Source organism: Struthio camelus, chromosome 3 (genome assembly GCF_040807025.1).
Source record: "Struthio camelus isolate bStrCam1 chromosome 3, bStrCam1.hap1, whole genome shotgun sequence".
Taxonomy (NCBI): Eukaryota; Metazoa; Chordata; class Aves; order Struthioniformes; family Struthionidae; genus Struthio; species Struthio camelus.
Genome location: NC_090944.1, coordinates 104,851,828 through 104,878,175, shown reverse-complemented (window position 1 = coordinate 104,878,175; position 26,348 = coordinate 104,851,828). Strand labels below are relative to the sequence as shown.

General features: G+C 46.5%; 1 protein-coding gene across 4 annotated transcripts in view; it reads left to right on the top strand.

The window, feature by feature from the left end:
• Nucleotides 1–26,348, top strand: part of MDGA1 (MAM domain containing glycosylphosphatidylinositol anchor 1) — a 150,528-nt gene that overhangs the window by 68,576 nt on the left and 55,604 nt on the right. For all 4 annotated transcript variants that reach the window (XM_068939538.1, XM_068939539.1, XM_068939541.1 and 1 more), the window contains exon 8: nt 2,355–2,648. In XM_068939538.1, the coding sequence (XP_068795639.1) occupies nt 2,355–2,648 (294 nt within the window). The remainder of the gene's footprint in view (nt 1–2,354; nt 2,649–26,348) is intronic.

The following is a 26,348-nucleotide window of genomic DNA, read 5'->3' as shown; positions in this document are numbered from 1 at the left end:
TGCTTTGGGAATGTCCTGGCTCTCAGCAGAAACACTTGGGCCAGTCCCCTTGCAAAGGGACTGGCACCAAGCACTTGTTAGCAGCCCCGAGACCAAGCCCTGACCATGCCACAGACCTGTCAAATGCTGGAAGCTGGCGTTCCCTTTCTGCTAACAGCCCTGGCGGGTAGAGCCGTGTCTGTGCCAACAAAGACTGCCCCCACTGAACTGCCAGGGAACAAAATGGGGAACCCAATCCTGGATACCAGTGGCCAACTCAAACCCAGGCCTTGCGTGGTTGCTGTCGCCCGGAGCAATCTCTTTTGCCCAAGGTCACTAGATGGCAGAGTGCGGTTGTCTATAAGACCAAAAAGGTAAGAGGTGGTGGGACGGAGGGCTGGGAGATCCTGGATGTCCCCACCACAAAGCTGGGCAGTCTGTTGGCACAGGCCCCAGCCGGACACCGCCTAACAGAAGGTGCCTGCGGTGGCAGGGTTGCCCCGTGCTCTGGTCCTGCCAGCCAAGGAGAAGCCCCGCGTGGGTGCCATGGACAGAGAAGGGCAGGAGGGCAGTATGGGGCATTTTGAAGCTCCCCTTCAGCAGTCGGGGCCAGCAGACCCTTTTGTGACCCAGGCAAAAACTGCCGCCCCTGCCAGAGTGGCTCTGCATGCAGCAAGACCAGCAGCAAAGGCCCATTCAACCTTCTGCATCCCTGTGAGGAGCAATGAGCCTCCTCTGATGCGTGGATCCCACATGAAAACCCTGCGGGTTTTCTCCAGGGCGCCAAATTGGAGCAAGAGGGTACCAGCCACGGCCCCATGTTTCCCTGCCATCTGCTTCTCCTCAGCTAACAAGGCCTGAGCTTGCCAAGGTGGGTCCCTTCACTGAGCAGCTCCCAGGAGGTGGCTTTAATTAAAAAAAAAAAAAAAAAAAAAGGGATCTTTGAATGCAATTTACAGCTTTTCCCCATGAAGAAAATTGCCTCTCGCCAGGTGAGCAGCTGCTGGCAGTGCCAGGCAGCGAGAGTGCTGTCATCCCTTTGCATTGCACAGGATAGGATGTGATGAGATTCCCTAGCCCACAGGAGACCTGCAAATTGAAAATATGGCCTCTCTGTTGCATAGGGAGGGTCACTGCTGAGGGAGATTGGGCTGGAGCAATCCTAAATTTGCTCTTAAAGCAGCAGTGGGCTGTAATGTGTGCAATTATTGTTTGCTTTGCTGGAGCTGAATTGAATTAATATTGGTCAGTTCAAATAGTTATGGCCTCTGTAATTCTAAACTTTGATTTAAAAGAAAATGAAGTATTTGGCCTTTACAGTTATGGAATCGTCTATCCAAGTGTCACTACTGCCAGCCAAAAGGCTTTAAACAGGAGCTTTCCAGAAAATGATTGCTGCCTTATTTACCTCAGTGGACTGTTCAGTCTGAAGCCTAATAGAAATACTGTGTCAACATTACATGGGTTTCAGCATGACCATCCACTTCCTGGGTTCTTGATGGAGCTGGGGCATGAATAATGAACCAGTTCCCACTGAAACCTCTGCTCCCTTTAGCTGCAGTCCTTGGATTTCTTTTGAGCTTTGTTTATCAGCAAAGTTTTGTTTGTCAATTGATAAAGGATCTGTGCCTTTAGCTCTGGCCCCAGCCAGGCAGCATATCTGCTGGATGAGCTGTTCTCAGCCTAGCCTGGAAGGGATGCACAGAAGGAGTCTTTGCTAGGACCCGTATCTCCCTTAAGTGAGCCAGAGAAAACCAAGGCACTGTAAATCTCAATGTAAAAGTAAACATATTTAATAGAACTGGTTCCTTGCTGTGGCTTAGGAGAGGGAAGGAGTCCTGGATGTCTGACAAGGCTGGAGATGAGATCTACAAAGTATTAATCCTGTAGGCCTTGGTTTCAGACCGACCCGTGTGAGGGAACTAGATGCCTTGGTAGATGTGACTTTTTTTTCTTGGCCAGAAGACTGACTTTCCATTCAGGGGGAATTCACTGGCCAGAAATGGAGAAACAGATCAAAGGCTTTCGCCTTGGGGTTTATTAATGCTAGCCCTGCTGTTTGATAGCATTTTGCAGCTGATGAGGTGGGAGCTGAGGAATGTCCCAGTACAGCTGGCCCTTGTTGTTGGCATTGGGATACGTCATTGGAGAAGGCGGGATCTCCTTTGGTTCCCTGCAGCTCCAAACCACGTAGGATGACTTACAGGAGACATGTGTCCCTATAGAGATTGCACTGGTATTCCCAGTGCCATGTTGAGTAGAAAGCTTCGGAGTTCAGGGCTTTTGGGGTGACTTGGATGCAAGCATCTCTCAGTGTTTCTTGCTGGCTGGAAACTTGGTGTAAAAACAGTCCCTTCTTGTTATCTCCATTTTAGTGCCACCAACCATCAGTGTCCCCAAAGGTCAGTCCACCATCACTGTCCGGGAGGGCTCCAGGGCTGAGCTGCAGTGCGACGTTCGGGGGAAGCCCAAGCCACCCATTATCTGGTCCCGGGTAGATAAGGAAACCCCCATGCCTTCAGGGACGATGACGGTGGAGACATATGATGGGAAGCTGCGCCTGGAGAGCGTGAACCGAGAAATGAGCGGGACCTATAAGTGTCAGACAGCCAGGTACAATGGCTTTAACATCAGACCCCGGGAAGCCTTGGTGCAGCTCAACGTGCAGTGTGAGTATAACCGTGTGGTGCTAGAGCGCTGGTCTGAATGCTTGTGTGCACAAAAGCCTGTGGGCAAAGGGTGACATGCTCATTGCTGCTTTTAGGCAGGGTTGACCTTTCTTACCAGGGTTAGCAGAGACATGTCTTTCATGTGGGAGTCTTTGAACAGTTAAATATAAACTGGCCTGGCTGCCCAAGGCAAAGGCCAGCATGTTGTAAGTGGCGGGGAGGAGGGCGTTGTGTGTGTTCATACACGATGCTCTCTGTTCCCCTCTCGATGCATCACCTCAGAACAGCAGCTGTGCCAGGTGTTTGTGTGCATTACGTACATGCACGATACCTTCAGGATGTGTTAGTAAGATTGTAAAGTCAAGCACTTAAAACGTATCCAACAGATGTTAATTAGGCCATTTCCACCCCACCACCCCGTGTGTGACTTTGTTCCCCCAACTGTCATTTCTGTATGCGCCTGAACCATTTTGCCTGAATATTGCCCTGTGAGGGGTAACTACAATCAGAACAAAAGCAGTACTAAGCAGACCCTAGTAGGGAATGCATAATCCCAAATGGTTTCCAGGCAGAAAAGCTGCAAGTAGCAGGAAACTGATTCTTAGCATGTGGCATATTGGGTGATTTCAGTAATGAGTGGTGCTCTCAGCCCCTCATGCCGGTATTACCTGCACATAAAGGAGAAAGTAGAGGGAAGGATGCTGCTGATGTCCACACTGCACGACTGTCTCAATCTTTTCCCTGCAGTGGTTCCTCCCTCTGCAGAACTGTGCATCTGCTCAGCTCCCCAGCTGTTGAGGTGCGTTTTGATATGAGGAGAGCATTAAGGCAAGCCTTTGAATCGGACAGGGCAAAGGCAGTTGGGTAAAACGACTTGGTCTGGAGGATTGCGACTGCAGGAGCAGCCCTCCCTGCAGAGTCCATCCCCTTGGGAGAGTGTGATTGCTGAACTCCTGCAGAGTCTTCCTGGGAATGTGGCAGGGATGGGATTGGTAGGGAGCAGGTTAATTTGCAGCCGGGCGTGCTGTCTCAGGGCTGTGACTGAAGAGCCTCCACGCACAGCACAGCACAGCACAGCACAGCAGTGCTCGTTAGACACACCTGCCATTCTCCTCCCAGACTGGTCGCTCCAGGAGAAGAGAAGTGAAACTTGAGCTGATAACCTGGCTGAAGCCAAACCGGACACACTGGTGACAGATGTAAGTTGCTGGGAGCACAGCAGTAACAGAGATGAGCCAAACCCTGCAGGCACTTTGAGTATTCAGAGATGCCCCTTTAAAATCAACTGTCTGTCTGCTTAAGAGCATGTCAGGAATTAAATTACAGGATGCGGATAGGGAAAATTGTGCAGATTTCCAGGCAGGTAAGTGTGTGGAGAAGCTTCCCCTAAACAGGGTGGAATTGCATATCTTAGTTTAAGCATTTTTGGAAGCTAGGCTGGGACAGGTATACAGTGCCTAGCAGGATGTAGGAGAGGGATGCTCTTGCTCACTGAAAGAGCTGATGTGAGATGCAGCAAAATTTCACTCTAAAGCAAAGAACCATCAGACCCGCTGGTGTCCCCCATTCAGTGCTGGTGTTTGGTGAAAACTGTGTGGTCCCTACAAACTGTCATTGCCCTTGGAGAGAGAGCAGAAGTGCTGAGCCTGGGATGAATTCAAGCTTGCTAGACGGTCTGGAGGGAAATCACAGCCCTGAATCTTGGCCTGGAGGGAGAGGATGTGACTTACCGCACAAGGGAAATGGTAGGCAGAAGCCAGAAGCTGTTGTGGGGCTGCACCCTCGATGTGACCCCTGGGAAGACGAAGATGTGATTAACTTCAGTGCAGTGTAAAGAGCAATTCACTCTCCTCTTCTTACAGCTCTCCCTATGGCTAAGCAATGCTTTGTGGTGATTTAGCCCAAGTAATGGTGGCATGGTCCATGTGGTAGCCCACCCTGACTGTCCTCTTCCCTTCTCTGTTGGTTCCTTAGTTGACTCTGGGTTACATTCGGAGTGTGGGGTGGACTGAGCTGCCTCCTCCTGCCTGGAAACTGTTTGTAGAAGGAGCTTACAGTGGCGTGAACTGTTCTGTGCCTGAGCAGGTAGCTTTGGTTTGGGAGCTGTCAGTTTGCACCTTCCCTCAGCATGAAAGGCAAACTGCAAAGCAAGTAAATAGGGCACACATCACCCTTGTCTCCTTCATTGACTCCCCCTCCCCAAAAGAAAAAAATAACGTACTCCATGTTTATGCCTTTCCATCTTGTTCATGCAGTTGGTAGGAGGTGGGTGCTCCGGCAGGGACCTGCTGTGGTTAATTGAAACGCTGCTCTCCAGTTTAGGCAGCTCCCTAGTTCGGTCGCTTCCTCTGGAGTTCTGATCTTGTTGGAAATGGGAATCGTGTGGTTCCTGCAGCCTCTGTGATGAGTGCTGCCCCCCACCGCCCTCCCAGGCTGTGCTTCCCATCCGAGCGCCCAGGCCATGGGTGTGTGTGCGTGTGCAGCCGTGCCTGTTTGTGTATGTTCATATGAGCTCCTTTTGAACCAGCTCACTCAAGGGAAGAGCAAATTCTGGGTGATAATGTGATGGTTTCTCTAATTTGCTCCAAAGATAAAGTTGCAAAATCAATACAGCAGACGTGATTAGATGTCAGAACCTGTTTCTGTGTTTCTCTTTTCTTTTCTTTTTGTCTCCTCACCCTCATGCATATAGTTCTGTATTGTAACAAACCAGCCCAGAAGTAGGCTTTGCCAGCTGCACTGCAGTATTAGAAAGAGAGAGAATGAGAAGACAAAAAGAACAAGTCAGCTGGCAAAAAGTTATTTGAGCTTTTTTTTTTTTTTTTTTTTTTTTGCAAACAGAAAAAGTTACTCTTCTTTTATCTTATGAGCTGTAATTGTCTATCATTGGCTCTCTGATAGGCTGGATAGCATGCTCCCTGGACTTCTCGATCTGAACTGTAGAGCTTTGGAAGATTAATAAGTTTGTGAAGGTCCTTGCAGCCTCATAGCTCTGTGGTTAGGATGAAGAGATGTTATATACTGGTTAGAGCTGGAGACTGGGCTTGTCAGAACTCCTGGGAATGTAGTTACCACTTGGAGTGACAATTTCTTGTCTTTTCCTGTATCTTTAAAACAGGAATAAAACTGACCAGTCTTTTCAAGGACTTGTGAGGCATAATAAAGATAGTGCTTAGAAATCTTTAAATAAAAGTAGTCATAGAAGGGCAGAGTATTGTTATTAATAATATCAATCTTACTGCTAATGCTGTTGTCCGGGCTTTTTTCAGAGCTAGTTAGGCACTCAGGAAAATTCCAGAAGAAAAATGAATCCTCTGCAGATGTGGGTTTAAAATCAGGGCTGGGTAACCCTGCGCAAATGAGATCAATGTAGGGCTGTAAAACATGCAGTGGGCTTGTAAATGTGCAGTCCTCTGTAGGTTTTGGAACACAAAGTGTCATTTTAACCAATACGAATGTAAGAAGGAAAAGAGAAAGCATGCATGTGTGTGGATCAGTGAAAATGATACTACCTAGATGCAAATCTAGCAAGGACAAAGCAACTAATTGCAAAAAATATTTCAGCCCTGTGTGCTAAAAGCTTGGCCAAAATCGCATTTCCATGACTTACAGATAATAGAAGTGACTCTAAACTGTAGCCTTTGCAAGAATCAGCCTTTGAGATGACTGTTTTATCATGGTGATGTGACATTTGCTTTGTGAGAGGCTCGTGTAACAGTGTGGTGTAAATAGCAACCCAAGTACATTATCCTGCTTGGATGATATTGTCAGCCCTGATGCTTTGTCAAGCCTGAACACCATGTCGTAAGCTACTGGACAGATCTGTTAACAGTCCAGCTCTACCCTGCCTCCTCGACACATCGCATCCTTGATGTATCTACTCCACTATTTTCTTACTGACTTGTTGTTCCTTTCTCATACCACTCACTACTTGTTGTTTCAAGTCAAGAAGACCTGGCTTGTCAGAGTCCCCTTCTCTGATACCTGGGCATGGAACTGGGGTCACTTTACCCTAAACCACAGCTCTTCTTACTGCACTGCCAGTGGGTTGGTGGCGTTTTGGGGCCTCAGTCATGGGCAGCAGTAGAAGTCTCCATCTCCTGTAGTTCTCTCCAGTTTTGTTTTTCTGCTGCGTCAGTGACTCGCAGCTCATCCGGGCCATCCTGCTGCTGTGCTTCTCTGAAGGACATGCCTAACTTCATTTATTTTTCCAGCAATGGACCTGGCCTCAGTGTAAGGGGCAGGAGGAGGCTGGGTAGCTTGCCTCTTGTCAGGGGATGGAGGAGTGCCCCCACTCCTGTGGCATCAGATTCCAGGACGTAGTGTTGTACACATAAGGAGATGTGATGAGGACAGGCCTTTGATGGGGGCGGGATTACCCCTTCAGCTTGTCCTTCTCTTTAATGGGCCTTGCAGTGTCTCGTTTTCCCGTGCAGGCTTTTGGTGGACAGCCAAGCTGAGAAGAGAGTGAGCTGGAGGGAAGCGGCTGAGCCTCGTACTCTCTTCCCACCATCCCATGTGTTGTGGCATCTCATGCCCTTCGGCTGGCTCTGTGGGCAGGAGAGGGGCCAGGCGAGACTGGAGCAGCTTACTCTGCTGGGCAGTGTTGCCTTGGCCCCTTTCCTCCCCTCAGCAGGCAAAGAGAGAGACTGGACTGGAAATGGAGATGTCAATGAAATGATTATCACTCTCTGGGGCCTTGAAAAAGAATTCAGCAGTCTGCTGGCTGTGGCAAACTCCACAGCTTAATTACCATGCTGATCAAAGAAGTGTAGCCTTGAGTGGCCCCAATCCACCATGGTTGTGGCTGCAGAAGAGGGTCTGCAGACTCACAGCCCTGAACCCTCCTTCTTCTCCTGTCTGCTCTTACTGCCTGCATTGCTCTGCCTGCGGGAAATGCTCGCTCATAGCAAAAGACTGGGGGCTGCTCTCTTGGTGGCCGCTTGCCCCGCTCAGGTGTGGCTTCCTGTTATTTGAAGTCAGGATTCCTCTCTAATGAGGAGCAGGAATGTACGTGCATTGCAGACATGGACTTTATACCTTTCAAGACTATTGATTACCTGAATAGGTTGTCCCTCTTTGGCTAGATGCCAAAGCCCCGGCTTCAAGGAAAACTAACAGGTGTTATGGCAGAGCAGCCCTGTCTGCTCTGTTGAGAGGTGCAACTAGTTCACCAAACTCTTGTTATTGGAATAATCAGACTTTTGCAGGTGCTGTTCCTGTCCTTGGCAGAAGTCTTAGCATATCTAAGAGCCCAGAGGAAGAAGGAAGAGACATTTACACAAAGTTGATTTTGTGTTTGACAGTCAAGACTGAAAGATGATCCTGTTTCTTACCTTTGGGTCATGCTGCAAGTGAAATCTTAGCAGCAGGGAAAACCAGAAAATGGATCTGCATTAACCTGGATGCTTCCTTCCTTGGAGTCACCTGGTCTGCAAATTTGACCCCTCCTGGATCCAGAATAACAGTCCACAAGCAATTTGGAATTGATCTCCAAAGGATTAAGCTTTGCCGCATGAAGCAGGAGGCGGATTGTTGTATTTTATCCTCAAAGTATATTGAATATTTGGTGCAATTAGGAAAGTAGATTGACATTCTCTTCACAGGGACAGTTACTGTAATTCATAGGATTTCAGGAGACGTTGCATGGTCCTAGACATAGGCATCACCCTAGGGCCAATGGCCAGCAGGTTTGGCTCTCCCCTCCCCTGGAAGGCAGCCAGAATGCTTTCTGGTAGGAGATCTGTTGTCCTTGTCACTTAAAGAAATGTTCTGATGTGCATGGATATGTTTTCCTATCCGAGCTCAAATGTTTTTCCTGGTGACACGCCACTGGCTCATTCCTCTTTAAAATCCTGCTGAACCCATTGGCAGTGCTGTATGTCAGGCGAGTGATAGCATCAATTTCCCCTGTTATCTACGTAGCAAACAGAAGAGTGAGAGGGGGTGCGTGATACTGTAAATAAGTAAGAAGCATCGCTGGATCTACGCAACTGCAAATGGAAATGCATTAAACTCTGTTTTGATCAGCTGTTGAAGCTATCGCTCAATGTCAGTGCTCTTTGCTGGTGCCCCGCCCCCTCTGAAACATAAGCTTGGATATTAACTGCTCCATTGAAAGCACTCTTGAGACATGTTCCTGGTGTGGAGATGGTTTTTCAGAGTAAGTAGGACTGGGCTTTTGGCTCCTGGGATCTCCTTGCAGCTCTTATTGCTGCTTATGTGAAGGTCTAGGAGAAATGAGATTGTGTTTGGTGAGAGCTAGTAGCTGACCCATATCTGTGGCTGAGCTGGTTTCTTCCTCTTGCTAGATTTGACCATGTGAGCTGGAGTATGGAGCCATCTGCTAAGAATTTGAAACCTGACTGGTTTCATTTGTGAATGTATTTATTAATAGTGGGTGTTTTAATTTTTTTTAAATTATTTTTGTCAGCAAATCGCATCCTGATGCCCTAGTCCAGGCTGAGGAGTGCAATTCAGAATCTAATTTAGGAGCAGAAGGCAATTTCTCCACCCTTGCAGTGGCTGGGGCTTTCCGCCCTTCTGTTCGTGCTCCAATATCTCTGTTCCACATCATCATCTTGTTTCCAAGAGGGAAAACTCCAGGCTCTCATACCATCCAGAGCTTTGGGGTCCTCTGGCTGAGTTTAAAACATCAAAGGCTTAAGAATCAGCTGAGTTTCTGGGAGGGTACATCTGTATTCAAAGCCATGGGGAAAACCACGCTTTCTTCAAGTTCAGTTTTTGCAAACTAGGAAACCTTTGTTAGTGGAAAGAAAATTGTAGTCGTTTCTGTGACCTTAAGCCATCAGACTGAACAGACAAAGCCTGACCTTGCCATCTAGTCCCACTTTGGTGAAAATCCCCCGATTATTCCCTCGTTTGTTGTACAGAGGTTTGTGTGATCATGCTGAAAGTGTTCATTGTTTCTGTGTGTTTCTATCAATACACAAAAAAGCCCCCTTTAAGAGCGCAGAGTTTTGCTGCTGTTCATCAGCATGCTTTCATCTAAATAGCAATGTGTCTGGGATTATTTTGCTTAGAGTTTGTGTTTGTGCCTATAGCCCTATCCTCAGCTGTGCAGCTTTAGGATTGCTCACACCATTTCCTAGCACTTGGGTGCTAAACAGCTAATTAGAGTTGTCAATCTAAGGACAGGCTGAAGGAGGAATTGGGTTTACCCTGTCATAGCTGTAAATCCAAATAGCCATGGTTCAGAGCACAGTAACAACCACAAAGGCTTAGTTGGCCTCAGATTTGTTTTTACAGTTCCTTTCTATTGGTCTTGGGTTTTGGCTGACAGAGATCGTGACTTACACCGCTGTTTCAGATTGACTCTTAAGATGGGGTTGTACCAAATGTGGCTGAGATGAGGATGCCTCCTGCTTGTCTAGGACCTTTTGGCCCTACTTTCCTGCCAGCCACATGGCATTGAGGCGCAGTTAGCCTGACGCATTAAGGGACTTTAGTCCTTTGTTCAGTGGAAGCATCTGTATTTGTGACCATCTTTGCAGTCTTTGTTTGCAGTCAAAGCCCCAGGATTCCCAGTGCTGCTTTTTTGTAGCATTTGGTGTGTACAGCTTTGGAGGAAAAAGTGTTTACATAGTGTAAAGCGGTTGACTGAATTTTGACTGGTCTGAATTTTTCCCTTTCGTTTGTAGCTGTTACGACTTTCTCCACTGGGCCCTGGTCTCTTCTCTTTGCTTGCTGCTGCATTGGGAAGGTTCCCACATGTTACCACTCACTGAGATGTTCTTGGGAAGTCTCCCTTGCGCCCTGAGAGCTTTTCCAATTTACCTCTTTGATGAAAATTGGTCTGACAGAGCATGTCTGTGCGCTGTGGCAGCCAACAGATATATGAAACTTGAGACAAAAACTGAAAGGCGCAGATGGCAGGGAGAATTCACTGGAGCAACAGAGATTGGGGAGCAGATCTGGCAAAGCTGGCACGTTTGTCATGTGGCACTGCACGCGTTGGCCGCAAAGTACCCGGAGGCCTGGCCCTGCCTCTCCTCACTGAGCCCTGGGGAGGAGGCTATGAGAGATGAGGGGGATACCCAGACGAGTGCCTCAGGAAGGTGGTAATGGGGAACCCTCTTCAGAGACAGGACCTGAGTCTGCTGCCTCCAATAGCAGCTTGCCTGAGCAGCCCTTTAGCCTTTGTGCAGCTCATTGCTCATCTATAAACGCCTCCGTGGTTGTAAAGACCTGTCGAGTGAAAACTTGCATGAGACTGCCTAGCTTAGAGAGATGAATTTGTTCCCAGAAGAGAAATGGTTTAAATCAGTTAATCCATTTCTTGGTTATTTTTAGGAGAAACGAATATACTTTCAGTAAGCTGCCTGTATCTTGTTTTTTGGCCAGACTCTCCAGGAAGAGCAACTTAATATTATGAAGAAAGAGAGAGATGTCTAAGCTGTACATCTTGGCAGGAAAGGAGAAGCAAGAGCTCTGTAGACACAGTGAATGGCAGATGGTGTTGGCCATCCTCTCTCTTTGGACAATTGCTCAGCCTCTGTGGCTCTCTTGAGGCTGAACGCTAGACTTAGTGCTGTTCAAATTCAAACACTCGTTTTAGGATCTTCCTGCCCTGGCAGCTATTTTCCCCTTAGGACCTAGCTCTATACATCAACTTGTCAGGATAAAACAACTCCAGAATCCTCTCAAACACTTTGTGTTGGGCCTCCTCCAAAGATGTGATTGTCCAGGTCCGGTCCAAATGTATACCTGTCTTCGAGCCACGGGAGTGTACTGTGGCCCAAGTACTATCAGCTCTCCTCTGTACTTCCCTGGTGGTTATCCTGAAGAAACCACTATTTTTTGAGGCTTGTGGTTATTGTCTGGGTTTACGCAATGGGTGAAACCACCTGTATCAAAGATTTGCCAGCTGTGGTAGAGATACAGCTGGTGTACATCATCAAAGCAGGGTGGTACCATACTATGTCAAAGCAGTCTGGCTGAAGGGAGAGGTGGTACTGGTTCTGCTTTTGTTTGCACGGAGGTCTAACTCATTTTCCTCTCTAAACGGTGACGTAAATACTTTTGCCAGGTGCTTACCCCCAGGCACCTGATCAGCAGTAATTTGCTTTGCACAGTACGGTTCCTAAACCTTTTCTCTTAAGCTGCCCAGCACCCATAGGTATCCAGGCCTATGGATCTGATTCAGGATATGGGAATTGGGCCAAGGCCGAGAAAGCGCCATGCATCCTGAAGTGTGGGGTAGTGGGATATGCTCTGCTGTAGGTGGTGGATAGGACTGAGATCAAGTTTACAGGGGATGTGGTAGGAAGAGAAGAAGATGGTATCTGCTGGTGAAGATTGGGTGAAATAAATATATTTGAAAGGGAAAGGCTTTGAGTTTGGGGCCCTAGCTTGGGGATAGTGGGGAGCTGGGAGGATGGGAAAGTTTGTATATATGGTCTAGCAAAACAGAGCTGCTGCTGGCACCTGAGCAAAGCAGATTTGGGAAGTCCTGTGCTATACTAACAGCTGAGATGTACCACTGGCATCAGGAGATAAGAGGTGAGGGAGGTGGTAGATAAAGGGAGTTAGAAGGCTGCTCCCAGCTGTCATATTTTAGGTGTTTTAGGATTGGGATCATAGCATGGAGGGAATGCCCCGTCTATGAAATTCTGCCTTTTGGGGACTTGAAAAGTAGCGTGCTTAGGACTCAGTTAAGGGGAGAGAGAGGCCGTAATCCAGGACTCACAGGAGGACCTAGGACAAGACGGAGTGGGGCGAGGGGGAAGTCATGTTCTCATACTAACTCTCAACCTCTGCAGAAGAGCCTGAGGCGCAGAGAAGTGAAAACAGCTGTCCACGCTCGTGGGGGAGCATAGGACAGCAGTCCTCGCTCAGGGCATATGCTGAGGGAGCTGACGCTCTGTCCTCCCTGAGCTTTTACCCTGAGAGAAGCTATGTGGAGCGATGACATTATGCCTGTGACTTTGCTTTTCTGCTGTGATTTTCAGGCCGTGAACTGTGGGACGCAACACCTCTGAGAGCGTGCAGGAGCAGAGCTCCCGTGCTATCCCTGACCCGCTCTCTGTGTCCCAGCATTGGAGCAGAGCGTTTCTGCAGAACTCCTGCAGGTGCCTGCAGGCAATGTGCAGAGTAGCAGTGCTGCTCCTGAGGAGGGGGGTTACGCGGGGAAAGACCCCCTGAGATGCTCCCAGTGTGAACAGAAGCCCTAATAGGAAGCTGAGCATCCCAAGGGGATTTCTGAAACTTAATTAGCTGTGACCATCCTGACCCGGAGCTCTGAAATGGCACCAATTACATTCAGTCCCGTAGGGAAATCTTTTGCATGTGAATTAAATTCCAGTGGTCCTCAGGCTTTTTTGTCAGTCTAGCAGATCTTTCTGCTGCCAACTCTGTGCTGGGACCCTGTACTGGAAGGCTGAGGGCTCAGTTTTTAGGAGGCCATAGGGGCTTTTTGGAGCTTTCTGTAGGAAGATGCTGTTCAGTTACTGGTTTCTCCTTTTCCCGTTGGGCAATCTCTGAGAAAGAAATTGCTTTTCCTTCAGAGCCAAGAAACAATGTTTTCAACACCCACAGAGACCACATTTCGAACACATGCCTCTCACCCTATTTCACTTCATACAGCCTCTGATTTCCATTTGTCTTTGCACCTCTGTTACAAACACAAATAAATGTGTGTGTGCACATACTCCCAGCTCATCTCAGCTTTTGCTTCTGATTTAGATTTAATTGCTCTCCAGGACTGAGGGAAAAAAACAAACAGCTTTCTTTTATGCACCCAGTGAGAAACCTGCAAAACCCTTATTGGTGCCAGGAACTGACAGACATGGCTAAATTTCCTATTTACAGGCAGACCTTTTGCATTTTTGTATGATTTTGGAGTCACTGTTTCTAGGGTCACGTACGATTGGAGGGAACCATGGACATTTTTTGTTACTGTTGTCTGGAAGCTGACTTCTGAGCCTCTTTTATTGTTTGCCAAGCTGCTAGGGGAAAAATGGGGTGTAGAAGAGACTGAAAATTACTCCATGTTTGTAGGAAAGCAGCATCTAGGATAATTCCCTGCTGGCTAAAGAGAGGCTAGGCAGCCCTTTATAGGCTCTTGATCTGCTGTGACCACCTCTCACGTTAATGAAATGAGCGCTGTAAATCTCACCCATTGCAAATGTCCTGCAACTCTGGACCCAACTTAGCCAAGCGTTTGATGGGAGGAACTGGTTGCCGTGCCAAAACTGACAGGGGTTCCTGACAATGTCTAAGACTGAAGTCAAGAGAACAATAAATAAAAGTGACATTTGCACTGAACAGAGAGTTTCCTTACCAAGTGCTGATTGCAAAAAGATATGTTACTATCCTGATCATGAACTAGAATGCAGTAGCTAATAACAATTTAATGCAATATAGACGGGCTTAATAGTGAGAGCCCTGCTGGGATTTTCTTAGCACTTCACATCATATGTGTAATACAAGCTCTTTAGCTAGTATCTTGTTATGCTGTAAAATGGGGAATTGAGGCTTTAGGGTAAGAGGGGCAGGGAGCTGCACTTCCATGCAAGGTGATTTGCTGGAAAGAGCACAAAAGATCTGAAGAGATGAGAAGATGGTGGCAGTTTCTTTCCCCCCCCCCCCTCACCTGCCTTGGGTTGCCTATAATGAAACATTCTGGAAATTTGCCTTGCAGCTGTTTGTACATGCAAAAGTCCAAGTTTATGTGTGGAAATGGGCAAGTTTTCATTTCAGTCAGCTTTCTGGGAGCCAGCTCGCTCATGTAAATGAAAAGATGCAAATAAGCCTACCTACAGGTTTGAAGGGAGGAGGAAAGATGAGATTTTTTTGGAAATCCATTTGGAGAAGCTTATGTGCTCCAAATTCCCATCAAAAAATGCTCCTGTGACTCAAATGTGGGATGAAAGTCTAGCTTCCTGATCTTTGTGAAAAAGCAAAAGCTCTTTGACTCTCCTTGTAACCATTTTGTGCCACCTGTCTAGACAGAAGAGTTATTTATGTGCCAAGCATAGTCTCTCTCACTAATATAGCTGAGGAACAAGGTAAATTTATCTTTGTGGAGCTAAATTTGGATTATTTGTGCATTTTGGTGCAGCATCTACTCAAGAGAGTGAAGTGATAATTCACTGTGTCCCTCAGTAAGTTGTTCCAATGGTTTTTTGTTTTTGTTTTTTGTTTATTCTTGTGGTTCAGTTGTCATGACTTAATCTAAGTCTGTCTTATTTCAGTTTCCAACTACGAGCTCTGTTTATGGCTTTGCCTTCTTACCTTAAGAGCTATTTGTTGTCAGCAGTCTCTTCCTTATGTAGCCTGAAATACCAAGAACAACTAATCTCTTAGCCTTTTTTCGGTGTACAGTCTAGATGGAGTCTCTTTAGTCATTCACTGCGAGGCATGTTTTCCAGGCCTTTAATCATTTTTGCAGCCCTCTTCTGAGTTTTTTTTTCAACATCCTTCTGGCAATGTGGCCACCCATATTGAATAGACTTTCAAAAACGATTTCACTGGTGCCATATACAGAGGTAAACACGTGTCATGAGATGTGCATTAATAATCCTTATTTCAATCATCCAAGGATTTGGACATCTTTGGACTAAAAAATTAAGCTGAAAGCTGATGTTCACTTGGTTTTATTCAGTGAGGTTCTTCTTGGAGTCATTATCTCTTTTCTGACAAGTATGACGCAATCTTTCTTCACTGCTTTTCCTTCCAGATCATTGAATTATCTGAGACAAATTGAATGCTGACACCGTAAGCCCATTCCGTCAAGCAAGCTTAGGTTGTCCTGTGTGATGTACCTATCCAGATTGTTATTTACTGCTGCATATTTTATGTTTCCTCTACAAATATTAATGTCTTACCATGATAGAGACACTTACGGATGGTGGTTCTCAGTTATTGAATGCTGAACTGCCTTTGTGCAGGAGGGAAGGAAGTAAAGCACAAGCCACATCTCAGACTCATGCCAAAGTCTGTGCCCCGTCACCCCAACTGCAAATGGATGTAAGGTCATTGAGACACCAAAGGCAGTTATGGGTGATGCTGGCTACACAGTCTAAACTAATGGCTATCAAATTAGCATGCCTTAGCTATGCCAGCTTGCTAGCTGGATCTTTGACCTTGACGAAGATGTCAAATAGTATTAAGAGGTTCATATGGAATCTCACTAGAGAGTTTTTCCCTAGGGAAGATCTCAGTGGCATATGCACCCATTTAAAATTTCTTTTTGAACTCAAAGTTAATGCCTTTTTAATCTGTTTAACTTGGGCTCCACTTGAATAGTATTAAGTCTTCAATTAGTCTGTCATGTGGAACCAAGCCAGGATCTTTCCAATGCCTGAGATGTTCTAACAAGATAGTTAGTTTTCTTTTGCCTTCCCAAAGGCGATTTCTTTGCCAAGGACCCATAAAACTATATTAGTCACCATTCATTTTTCATTTTGTGAAGTTGCATCTCATATCCATCCTCCATGAGATCTTTTTTCTGAAATCAGTGAGGAACATAAAGGTTTCTTGTTATTTGGCCTGTGGTGGTCTCTGCTTACATCGACCCCATTTGTTCATATTTTTACTCCCATAGGTGATAAAAGAACGGAAGGCACATAATAATTGCATCTCCTTCAGTATTTGCAGGATGCTATCACATCCTTCCCCTCGAGGGCCTCGCTAGGTGAAGCTTTCCTAATCTTTTCCTACTTTCTACATCATTTTTGAGATTTTCGGATCTGTTGTTAGTCTGTCACTCTACCATTCTTGCAGTGACAGGTTCAGATCAGAGTACACCATTCCAGCTAGAGTCTCACAAACGGGATATAGAGACGCCTGTCTTCCCTTCTGCTCTGACCTTAGACACAGATTTAGCTCTGGAATTAGTCATAGGTATTCCCAGATTTGAGTCCACATGGGTCCTCTGCAGAGCTGTGGACAGATTTGTATCCCCCGCCCACTCACCACCATGGGATGGCTTAGCAAACATTGCTAAAATTTGTTTTAAAAGTCCTCTTTACTTGGGATATTTCTTATTATGGAAGGTGTTCTCATCTATCACAGAGAGGCTGGAAGAAGCAGGATGCCACATTAGTGTCCGCTGCAGCAACCCCTCAGGCTGAAAAAACTGCATCCAGTTTCAGAGCTTGATGCAAAGGGTGAGAATGGTGGAGGTAATGGCCTTATGTTTTGTGTCCCAAGAGAGTCAGGAATAAGAATGATGGAAACTTTATAGAATTGTTTTCCGTCATTTATTTGTTGGACCAAAATCCACTCTGACTTGAGGACATCAAAAGAAGAATGGAAGCGTGTACTGCTTCCAGTTGTCCTGCCGATTGCCTTCTCTGTGAGCAAAGTCCTCTTGTTCAACATGAGAAAGTAGCTGTGTGAGATAGGCATGTGCCTGCATTGAGTGGACTCTACTCCTCCAAATGATTGCTTTGATGCTGGCCCAGTTTGAGTTCAGCCATGGAAGCATCCTGGAAAATCAAATGTTGGAGCAAATTTATCTGGTGAGCAGGCTTGTTAATAAATTTCCCTCTCCTGGTGCGAGTCCAGAAGAGGTGGGACAGAGCTGATGGCCAGATGGGGAGGTTGAGGGAGCAAGCTGTTGTCCTTGAGTGTCTGCCAGTTCTGTCACTGGCCTCTTTCCTGTGCCCTCTGCTGCAGAGGAGATGCTGAACCCTGGAGAGGGATTTCTGTGAGTGCACAACACCTACAGTTGACAGAAGTGACAGCGCTCTTCCTAATGCAGTGAAAGATGAAACCTGCAGGGCTGTGCATGTGCCTCAGCAGTGAGGTTGGTGTGCTGCAGAGTGCAGTGTTTGAGTAGCAATGAAGTACCCAAACACATTGGGTTTTCAGTTGGGGAGAGTGTCCTCTCGCCAGTGACGCCGACTCCTGCTGAGGGTTGGGAGCACGGAGACCACTGGGCTGAGCTGGGAGATGGCAGTCCGCCCCTCTGGGTGCTGATCCAGATCTTGGCAGTGCTTTTTGGCACTGAGAGAGAGACTCGTCTGTATGGGAAGCTTCCCTCTTCCTGTTATGTGGATAAGTAAAGAACCTTTGTATTAACTCATTGCACTTAGTTTTGTGTTCTCTGTGCAATAGAGTCTAAGAGGGCAGGTCACGTAACCTCTCCATAGGTTGATGTGTCTTACTGCTAAAGGCATGAGATTAAGTATATCAGCCTGAGTATGGGAAAGCTACAAGGCTTAATTTTTGAAACAGTTGAGGAATTCTCCCAAAATGTGAGAATAAATGGCTTACAACCCATTTCTCTTCATCTGTTTATGATTGGGGCCTAGTTGGGGCCCAGAATCTTTCATCATCCTGCAAAGGGTGTTATCCCAACCTAGACTCGGAAAATTGTCTCCATAAGGATCTAAATGGTCAGCAGTTTAGGGAATGAGGTACAGGAAAATGGTTCTCCTTTGATTTGATGCAGTTGTATGCAGCTGTCTGCTGAAGATGCATTCGTGAAAAGTATGATGGTTGCTGATATGACAGGTGAAGCAAGTTTTTCCATAGTAATTAACTAACTGAGGAGCAGTTACTTGCAAAGATTTGAATTCACACAGTTAAATTCACATAAATGATGGCGTGAAGGATGGAGAGAGAGGACTGTCAGATGGAAGAGATGGTGGCTATTTGGCAGGTGGCATGTTGAGCAGGTCACCATTCTGAAGGACTTCAGCCATTTCGTCTGTTATACTGACCACCTGAACGTAACCTCGTTTTCCCATCCTTTGCCCTTGATTGATTTGATCTGTCTCGAGTCATCGGAAGATGATGATGACAGTGATGAAAAGGTAACCATCTAGAAAGAGACAGCAAAAATGCTTACAGTAAAATAAGTTCCTGCCTCTCCATTCTCTATGCCATATCTACTGATTCTGTGGGTTTAAATTATGTACATTTCTTAAGTTCCTGCAAGACCACCCCCTCTTGTTACATGAATTCTTATGGGGAAAAATTGCTTTGATATTTGTTGACCTCAGCTGCTTCATCTGTGAGACTGAATGTCTGACATAAATCTTTGTGTAAGCATTCTTTCAGCCTCTCTCTAAATGGTTACATTTTCGTTGTCGTCCTATTCCTCAGATGACTCAAGATCAATCAAGGATGAAGGATGGAAAAACAGGGTAATGATGACAGCAGAGCAGGGTATTAAACGATTGGTAGCAGAACTCCGAAACAGCGGATAGATAAGTGATGGAGAACAGAGTGTTGCTCTATGCTGAATTCTTTCCATCTGAGGGGCATGTGGGAGTTGGCTAATATATGATGAGCACCTTGTTTCATTTCTAGCAGGAAGACCTCTGCAGGACAAACACCCCTTGTTGACTTCTGACAAACACCCCCTCTGTTGACTTCTTTTTTGGGGAGCCTCACTGATAGCGTCAATGCTTCCTCCTTGGTCCAAAATACCTACTAGGCCTGAAGGAGAGTCTGAGGAAGAGTCTGGTTTGCTTGGGAAGTTTGTCCTCTTTCCACTCTGTAGATTAGTGGAGAGCCATTGCATTAACTCTTCCCAGCCTGGCTTTACTCCATGTGTCCCTTTTGCTTAATAGTATAGGCAAAGAACTCAAACATATTAAGGAGTGCTAGTTAATATTAGATTATTTTTTAATGGACTCAGAGTGCCATCCTTCCCTTACCAGGCTCTTTCTAACTTGGATCTCTCCCACTTCCAGCTCTGACCTCACCTTTGCATTAAAGCAGGTCTGATTTTTAATCAACGTTTCTGCCTCTGGCTATGCTGCCTCTTGCTTTGCTTGCCTGTTTTGAAAGCAGCTGTGGAGGGATCATCTAGTGCTCCCAGTTTAGCTTTCAAACAGCAAACAGAAGGTGAGGTAATACTCTAGCCAGCTGTGAGCAGAAGGCTCTGACCACCTGTGGCTCGAACAATCATTGCATTTCTACAGCAGGGACTCTCCTCCCTTTTGACGGGACTGTTGCTTTCAGAGGTCTTTTACCCTGCAGCCTCCCTGCTCTGAACTTTCAGTTCTTTTATTAAAAAGATCCAAACATACGGAGGTGATTGAATTGCTCGGGCTGGTGATGGAATAGGAGCCTGCTACTATCAGATTGCATCTTAGAATCAGCAATCGCCTCTACCTGGTAGCTCTTCTGGGGTGTGGGTGAGATTCTTTGTGGGAAACGAGGAGAAACTCCGTTGATTCCTCATAGGCAACAGCATATCCTGGATGTGAGCCCTAGCCGTGGCACTAATTGGATGCTACCTGGAGTCCGAAGATTTATCACTAGATTTGCTGTGGGGAACATGCTGGCTGGTGTCTGTTTTCTTTCCCAGGGTAGCTCCGTTGTGGCAGGAAGCAGCTCGAATGCAGGAGGTGGCTTCTGTCCAACAGCAGGACATGCTGTCCAAGTCTCAGTGTGTCGTGTCTCAGCTTACTGACGAACTCATTAAATAAGGTGCTGAAAGCAGAGGATCGTAAGGAGGAGTGGCTCTGGTCACATCTGTGCAGGTGTCCCACCGGCATTTACTTTAGCCTAGATTCAACCCAGCTAGCAGAGGTGAGGGCTGGGGTCACCTTAGGTTCCCTCTACAGGCAGTGGATGGAGGAAGGTAATGCCAAATGGAGATTCCTGCTGTCCAAATAGTCTTCTGGAGATGTCCCTCTCACTCCATTGCCTTTGGCAGGAGGTAATGTTCCTAACTTGGGTGCCTCGGTGAACAGCCTGAAGTTAGGTGGGATAAATTTGGGCCTTAAAGTCCTGTTCCAGCTAACTCCAGGTTTGTTGTCTGGCATGGGGAGATAATCAGTCCTTTTTCAGCTGTTTCAAATCCTGCTCAAGGATGTGGAGGGCTGTCCTAGGACTACGAACACCAAAGACTGGCCGTTTTCCCTACATTTTGCCTTCTTTACGTCATGGATGGAAGCACGAGGAGTGCTTCACACTGTGATAGGCCAAGTAGTTCTCTTTCTGCTTGTAGGTTGCAAATGGTACCTGTTGCTCTCTGTACTGTATAGGCCTTACGTCTCTGCCAGGCACATGAAGAGATTCACATAGAGCTGTTTTAGAGTCCAGTACTCTCTGACCAGGTTCTTTTAGATATTCCACACACATGGAGAGCGCAATGTTTAATATAAAAGATTATTTTTGAAGAGATTTGATGTTACACAAGATTTTTGATTTAGCAGAGTGATTCAGCAATATATTGAAATCACAATTCAAGTGTACACTTATACAATTCACTCACAATACCAATGTGATTGCCATTACTGATCTCTGTAATATGCTCACCGTCACAACGCTGGGCGTCCCCAGTCGCCGGGAAGGAATACGTGGGTTGAAGCCAGCTCAAGCCTGTTGCTCTCTTCAAAATTCCTTTGTTAGTTGTTGAGGTTTTATGCTCTCTCTTGGGCTGAGCCGCGTATACGCTTCCCCCATGCTGATCTGGCTTCACGTTCTTTTGAACAACTCAAGATTTATGTTTATACCAGGTCCAACTAACAGATATGGCTGCTTATCTAAAACAAAGGTCACCCTCTGGCCCCCTTTGTGTTGAGATAAAGTCAGTTCTCTGTGCAACAGCAAGGATTAATGAGCCACATCCCACACTGTTCCTGAGCTTCATGGGGCACCTCGCGCTCTGAGCCTTCTCCCGTTGTAGGAGTTATTGGTCGGTCACATTCACAGAGCTGTACATTCAGATTTCTTTTTTTACTTTTTTCTTCCCCCCACTGTTTGCTTGTGATTCCTCTGGCATTTAAAACTCAGGGGCAGTATTTCTTCGTGGAGATGATAAAATCTATATATGAACTAAAGCTGCATTCCTAGCACCTGAAGATCAGAGGAAGAAAAGAAAAGGGAAATGCAAAGAAATATTAAAAAAAAAAAAAAAACAAACGAATTCATCTTTTCAAGAGCTTAGAAAGAAGAAACAGGGCCAAGTTTTCCCACTTTCTAGCATTGACGTTGGGGGCTGCTGGGGTAGGACAGAGCTGATCAGTAGGACAAAACCCACCAGATATGGAATGACTTGCAGTAGGATTAAGCTGCAGCACGGGAGTCAGGTTAGATGGTATGAAAAACTAGTGGTAAGCCCTGAAGTAGGAGGAAAGATGTGAATTCTCCTTTTTTTTTTCCCCCCTCAGTTTGCACTGGCATTGAGTTGCCGTATTCCCAGAACTACCTAGTTAAGTATCTCTCCTATGAATTATCGAGTAGTAAGATAACTGGTTCTCTGCCAAAAGTTAATGCATATGGGATGCTTTTGGGGAAAGATGATCACTGGCTGACTGTTAGTGAATGTTTAGATCTGAACTATTTATATGCTACTGGGATTGGCATGACACTGCCAGCCTAATATGTTAAACAGAAGTATGTAAAGAGGGACTTGCGTGTGAGTACATCTCATTGTCTTCTAAAAGACAGTGGCAGAACTGAGCTGAGTGTTGGCAGTCTGCCATCACTAGTGGTGGGAAGACGTTCGTCTTGTGGGTAATGTGGGTCAGGAGGAGAATCCCAGATCTGTCCTGGCTGTTGTCCTGCTTCTCTGGGCTGTACTAGCAAAACTGGCTGTGAGTTAGAGGCAGTATTTTCCGACAAGTCTGTGGTAAAATCTGGATTTGGGTTATGCCATTGGCCTAGCAAGTAATTGAAAGCATTAGCTCTGAACTGGGCATGCCAACTCTCTTACCCTCTTTATTTCTCTTGTGCATAACTTACCTAATTGGGTGATGTGTGGGTGGGAGGAGGAGGATTATCAGCATGCATTTCACAAACAAATGTGTATGTGTCTTCTGTACACGTGCCATCTTTTCCCACTTATATTTTTCAATTAGGGGAGCATACTGTTTTGAAACCAGGCACTTGAAGGTACGTGAGGCAGGGGAATGAGGTGGCTTTACGCTACAGGGGAATAGTTGTCTTTGTGGTGTCTTGTTAGCGTGAACTAATTGGGCAGTGAGTCTGAGTGGAGTTCTAGCATGTCCGGGCCAGGGTTTTTTTTGAGGAGGCATCTATGTGAGGAAGAGGACTGGAAATTCCACCCAGGATGGACTTTTTTTTAAAGCACCTTGTAAAATGAGCTGGGGTCTCACATAGTGATCACTACAGCTTGCCATGCAGAACAGGAAATTCTTAAGCAAAGCCTCTTTATTAAAGCAAGGTGAAGACTGGCTGAGCTAATTGTGTTGGAAAGTTCAGAGGAGAGGGAAGGAGAGAAGCTGGTAGTGCATATGTTTTATTTGCTCTTCTTTAAAAAGCAGTCATCCAGCAGAGAGCTACGTTTTCTTTGCTCCGAACCCTGCTCCTCCAGTCCCTCTGACCACTTGTCTAACAGAAAACAAATTTCTTTGAATACATTTTATTAGAAATGACGATACTTGCAACTTGTTTTTCAAGTCCTTTGCAGATATAAATGTTTTAGCTCTTCATACATGGGGAGACTGAATTGCAAAGGCAGAAGGCGTAGATGAAAGAAAGCAATTCTGGGTTGTAGCTGAGATTGGTTGAGCAAGCCTTTCTCCAGGTCCCTCTTCTAATTATACCATTATACACAATACAATTATATCATCTCAGAAACAAGCGGAGGAGACTGAGCTTGTAAATATTAGTTGGATGTTTGTTTCCCCACGGAAACCTGCTTTGGCTGGTCCTTAATGTTCATTCTTGGTGTGTAGGATTGTAGGTGCAACTGGAGGGGAATAGAATTGCTCAACTGTGATTTCCCAGCCTTATGATGATAAAAGAGCTTCCTGCTTAGCTCGGATTGGGAGCTATCGTCTCTCCTAGAGCTGAAACTATGGAATTTTCTTCCTGCTGAGAATGTGAAGGTGCAGCATCTTGATGGCTGTGACATCTTCAGGTCCCTAGATTATGGGGCCAGGGTGCTGTGACTGGAGAATGGAAGCATCCTCTGCCGGCACCGCTTTGGTTCTCTAGGGAAGGCTGGATCCAGTATGACTGCAGGATGATGCCCCTCAGAATTTAAATGGATGCTGGATGGTGTTGTGCAAGTCTCATAAGGCCCTGACAGCAAACCGCACTGATTTCCTTTCCAGAAGGAGAAATTACAGTCTGGTTTCTTTAGCCACTTTGAGTAACAAAACATGCCTAATAGTTGTAACTAACCAGGAAGGGCTGTTTTTCTTACCAGATTTTCTGTGTCCTTTGCAGTGCTAATCCAGTAAGTGAAAGGTCGACGCGTGGTTTAAGGCAGAGACTACAAGCAGGAGACCCACCAGTGCTCTAAAGGTGGCTAAGCTTGGAGGGAGTTGTCCAGCAGCATGGGCTGGGAGCTGCTGAAGATAAAACTGCTTTCTAATCTAGTGATACTTGCTGTTTTCATCGCTTGGCTTATGTGATGCATTTCCTAGTTTTAAATAACAATGCAAATGAATGACTAGAGTGGAGGGTGTTTGTCACAGGGAAGGAAGCTCGGACTAAGGTCTGGATCAGGATACAGGATACCCGTGCTGCTTTTATCCAGCACTGCTGGTTTGTGTGACCTCAGGCAGGCCATCTTCCTGCCTGTGCCTCCAGTTTTCTGAGAAGAAAAGAAGTGGCAACACCTTCCCTCCCTGACAGCCCACCGAGCTGCCCCAGACTCTCCCAGCCCCTGCCGAGCCTCCACTCTGTGCAGGGTGCACGCTGAGCAGAGAAGGATGGGGCACGGGAGGGTGAACGGAGACCTCCTGGGTGAGGGCAGAGTGTGAGGCCCAAGTATTGGCTCCAGGGTTCAAAACATCTGTAGCAGCTCTGGCCTGGTCACTGCTTAGGTGGCCTTGGCAGCAGGGGAAGCGTTGCAGGAGGTGAAACTCCGTACGGAAACAGGAGGGTAGCAGCTCATGGCAGGCTGCACAGACTGGCTGTGCGATGCAGGCTTGCCTGTGAGTCGTGAGTGAGCTCCTCAGCTCTGACAACCTTTTCAAAACAAGTTGGCATTTGGGAATTGACCAGGATATGCTATTCATGGTCCTCAGACTACAGTGGCAAAGCAGAGCTTGCATATGTCATGCAAAGTAGCATTGTACCATGCTGTTGAGGATTTTCAGTTTTCCTCAGTTCTTGCCTGAGCTCTTAAAGACAGGTCTCCTCACTCCCCTGTTCCTCTGTTCTGCAGATTTGTTGGGTGGGGTGGGGGGAGAGGGTGTTTGTTTGTTTGTTTGTTTCTTAAAAGGCTTGTCACTGATTTTTGTGCATCAGTCCACTCAGGCCTTTCTTTGTCTTTCATCCATACCAGCTACAGCAGCCTAATGGCAACGTCCACATTTTTCTTCCTTGACCCAAAGGAGAAATTAGCGTGCCAGGCAATGGGTAAGAGTTGCAATAGGAGCAGTAAGTAAAGTCAGATACATTTCCCCCCCTCCCTGCCCTTTAAAATAAATAAGTAAATAAATAAGTAAGTCCCTTTTTTATTTTTACCCTATAAGAGGAATACTTTTCACAGTGCATCACTGCTATGCTGCCTGTTCTGACTTCCTCCTTGGTGGAGGAAGCATCCCTGACACTGGTGGCTACCTTCTGGAGGCATTTAAGCTTGATGGGAACCTGCAGAGATCTGATAGCATTGCAGGGATCCCTAAATACCCCTCCCTGAGCTGTGCCAGAGCGGGAGTGCATGGTAACGGTCCAAGGAGACGGTGGTCTCTCCAACAAGCACTTCAGCTCTTGTGAGAAGAACGTTCCTCCCTTCCTCAGGGCTAAAATAAAAACAGGCTTTTAAAACAAATATTTACAGGTTTGGCCACAGCCCAACAGCAAGTGCATTTCTCACTCACCTGGCAGGACAATGCTTTTCAGTCCTAGTTACCTGCAGTGAAAACAACAGGTTATCGGGGGCACAGAGCAACACCCCTGACACTTGACGCTTCTCTGTTGTGCTTCGCTTGCTTTTGCCCTTCGTCGTCAGGAGCACCATGCTAGCATGGCAACTCCTTCAGTGCAGAGTATCTGCTCTGGCTCATGGCAAGCGAGCTGCCCGCAGCCTGGCATTGCTTTAGGGTGCCTGGCTTGCTGGTGTAGGTTGCTTGTGTTCAGCTGATTTGATTTGCTCCTAATGAGCAGGTGAGTGATTATGTTTTCCCCTTGTTGCACAATAATTCTGCTGCGAAGGCAGGCTGTCCTGCCTTGTGTTTCGCAGCAGCAGCATCTTAAAAAGGTTGCCGGAGGAGCCTCGCTCCTTGAACGTAGTTACCTAGAACAGTGATGCGTTGCCCTCCTCACCCCTTTTGTGGTTCCTCCTGCTGCATTAGCTCTTCTGGAGTTAAGCTGGGCACTGAGGGAAACCAGTTAATTGTCTGTATTTGTATGCTGAATTGCTTGCCAGGGAGTCCCGGAGCCCTGCGTACGCAAAGGATTTTTATGCCCTCTTGAAGTGTGGCAACCTGTTTCCTGGAACGCGGCAGCTGCTTAACGGAGCACCTCTGCTGTATGGGCTGGAATTCACGGGAGACCTAGAAGGACATTGAACCACCTACAAAAGGGGTGAAGAAGGCAGTGCGTTACTTTCTTCCATGACTGTCTGCATCTCAGACTTTACCAGAGTTACTCAGTTCCCAGTTCTGGGGAGTCAGATGACTGGCTCATTCGAAGAAGCTTTCTTTTGAGTTTAAGCTCTGAGTGTAATGAGAAAAGGCTGTGTTGTTATCTGTTAGGATTTGCAGTCTGAATCCTTGCATTGGTGGTGGATCTTTCTTTTGTTTTATTTATCATCTACCTGAAGAAACGTGGGCTCCCCAGCAGGCACTG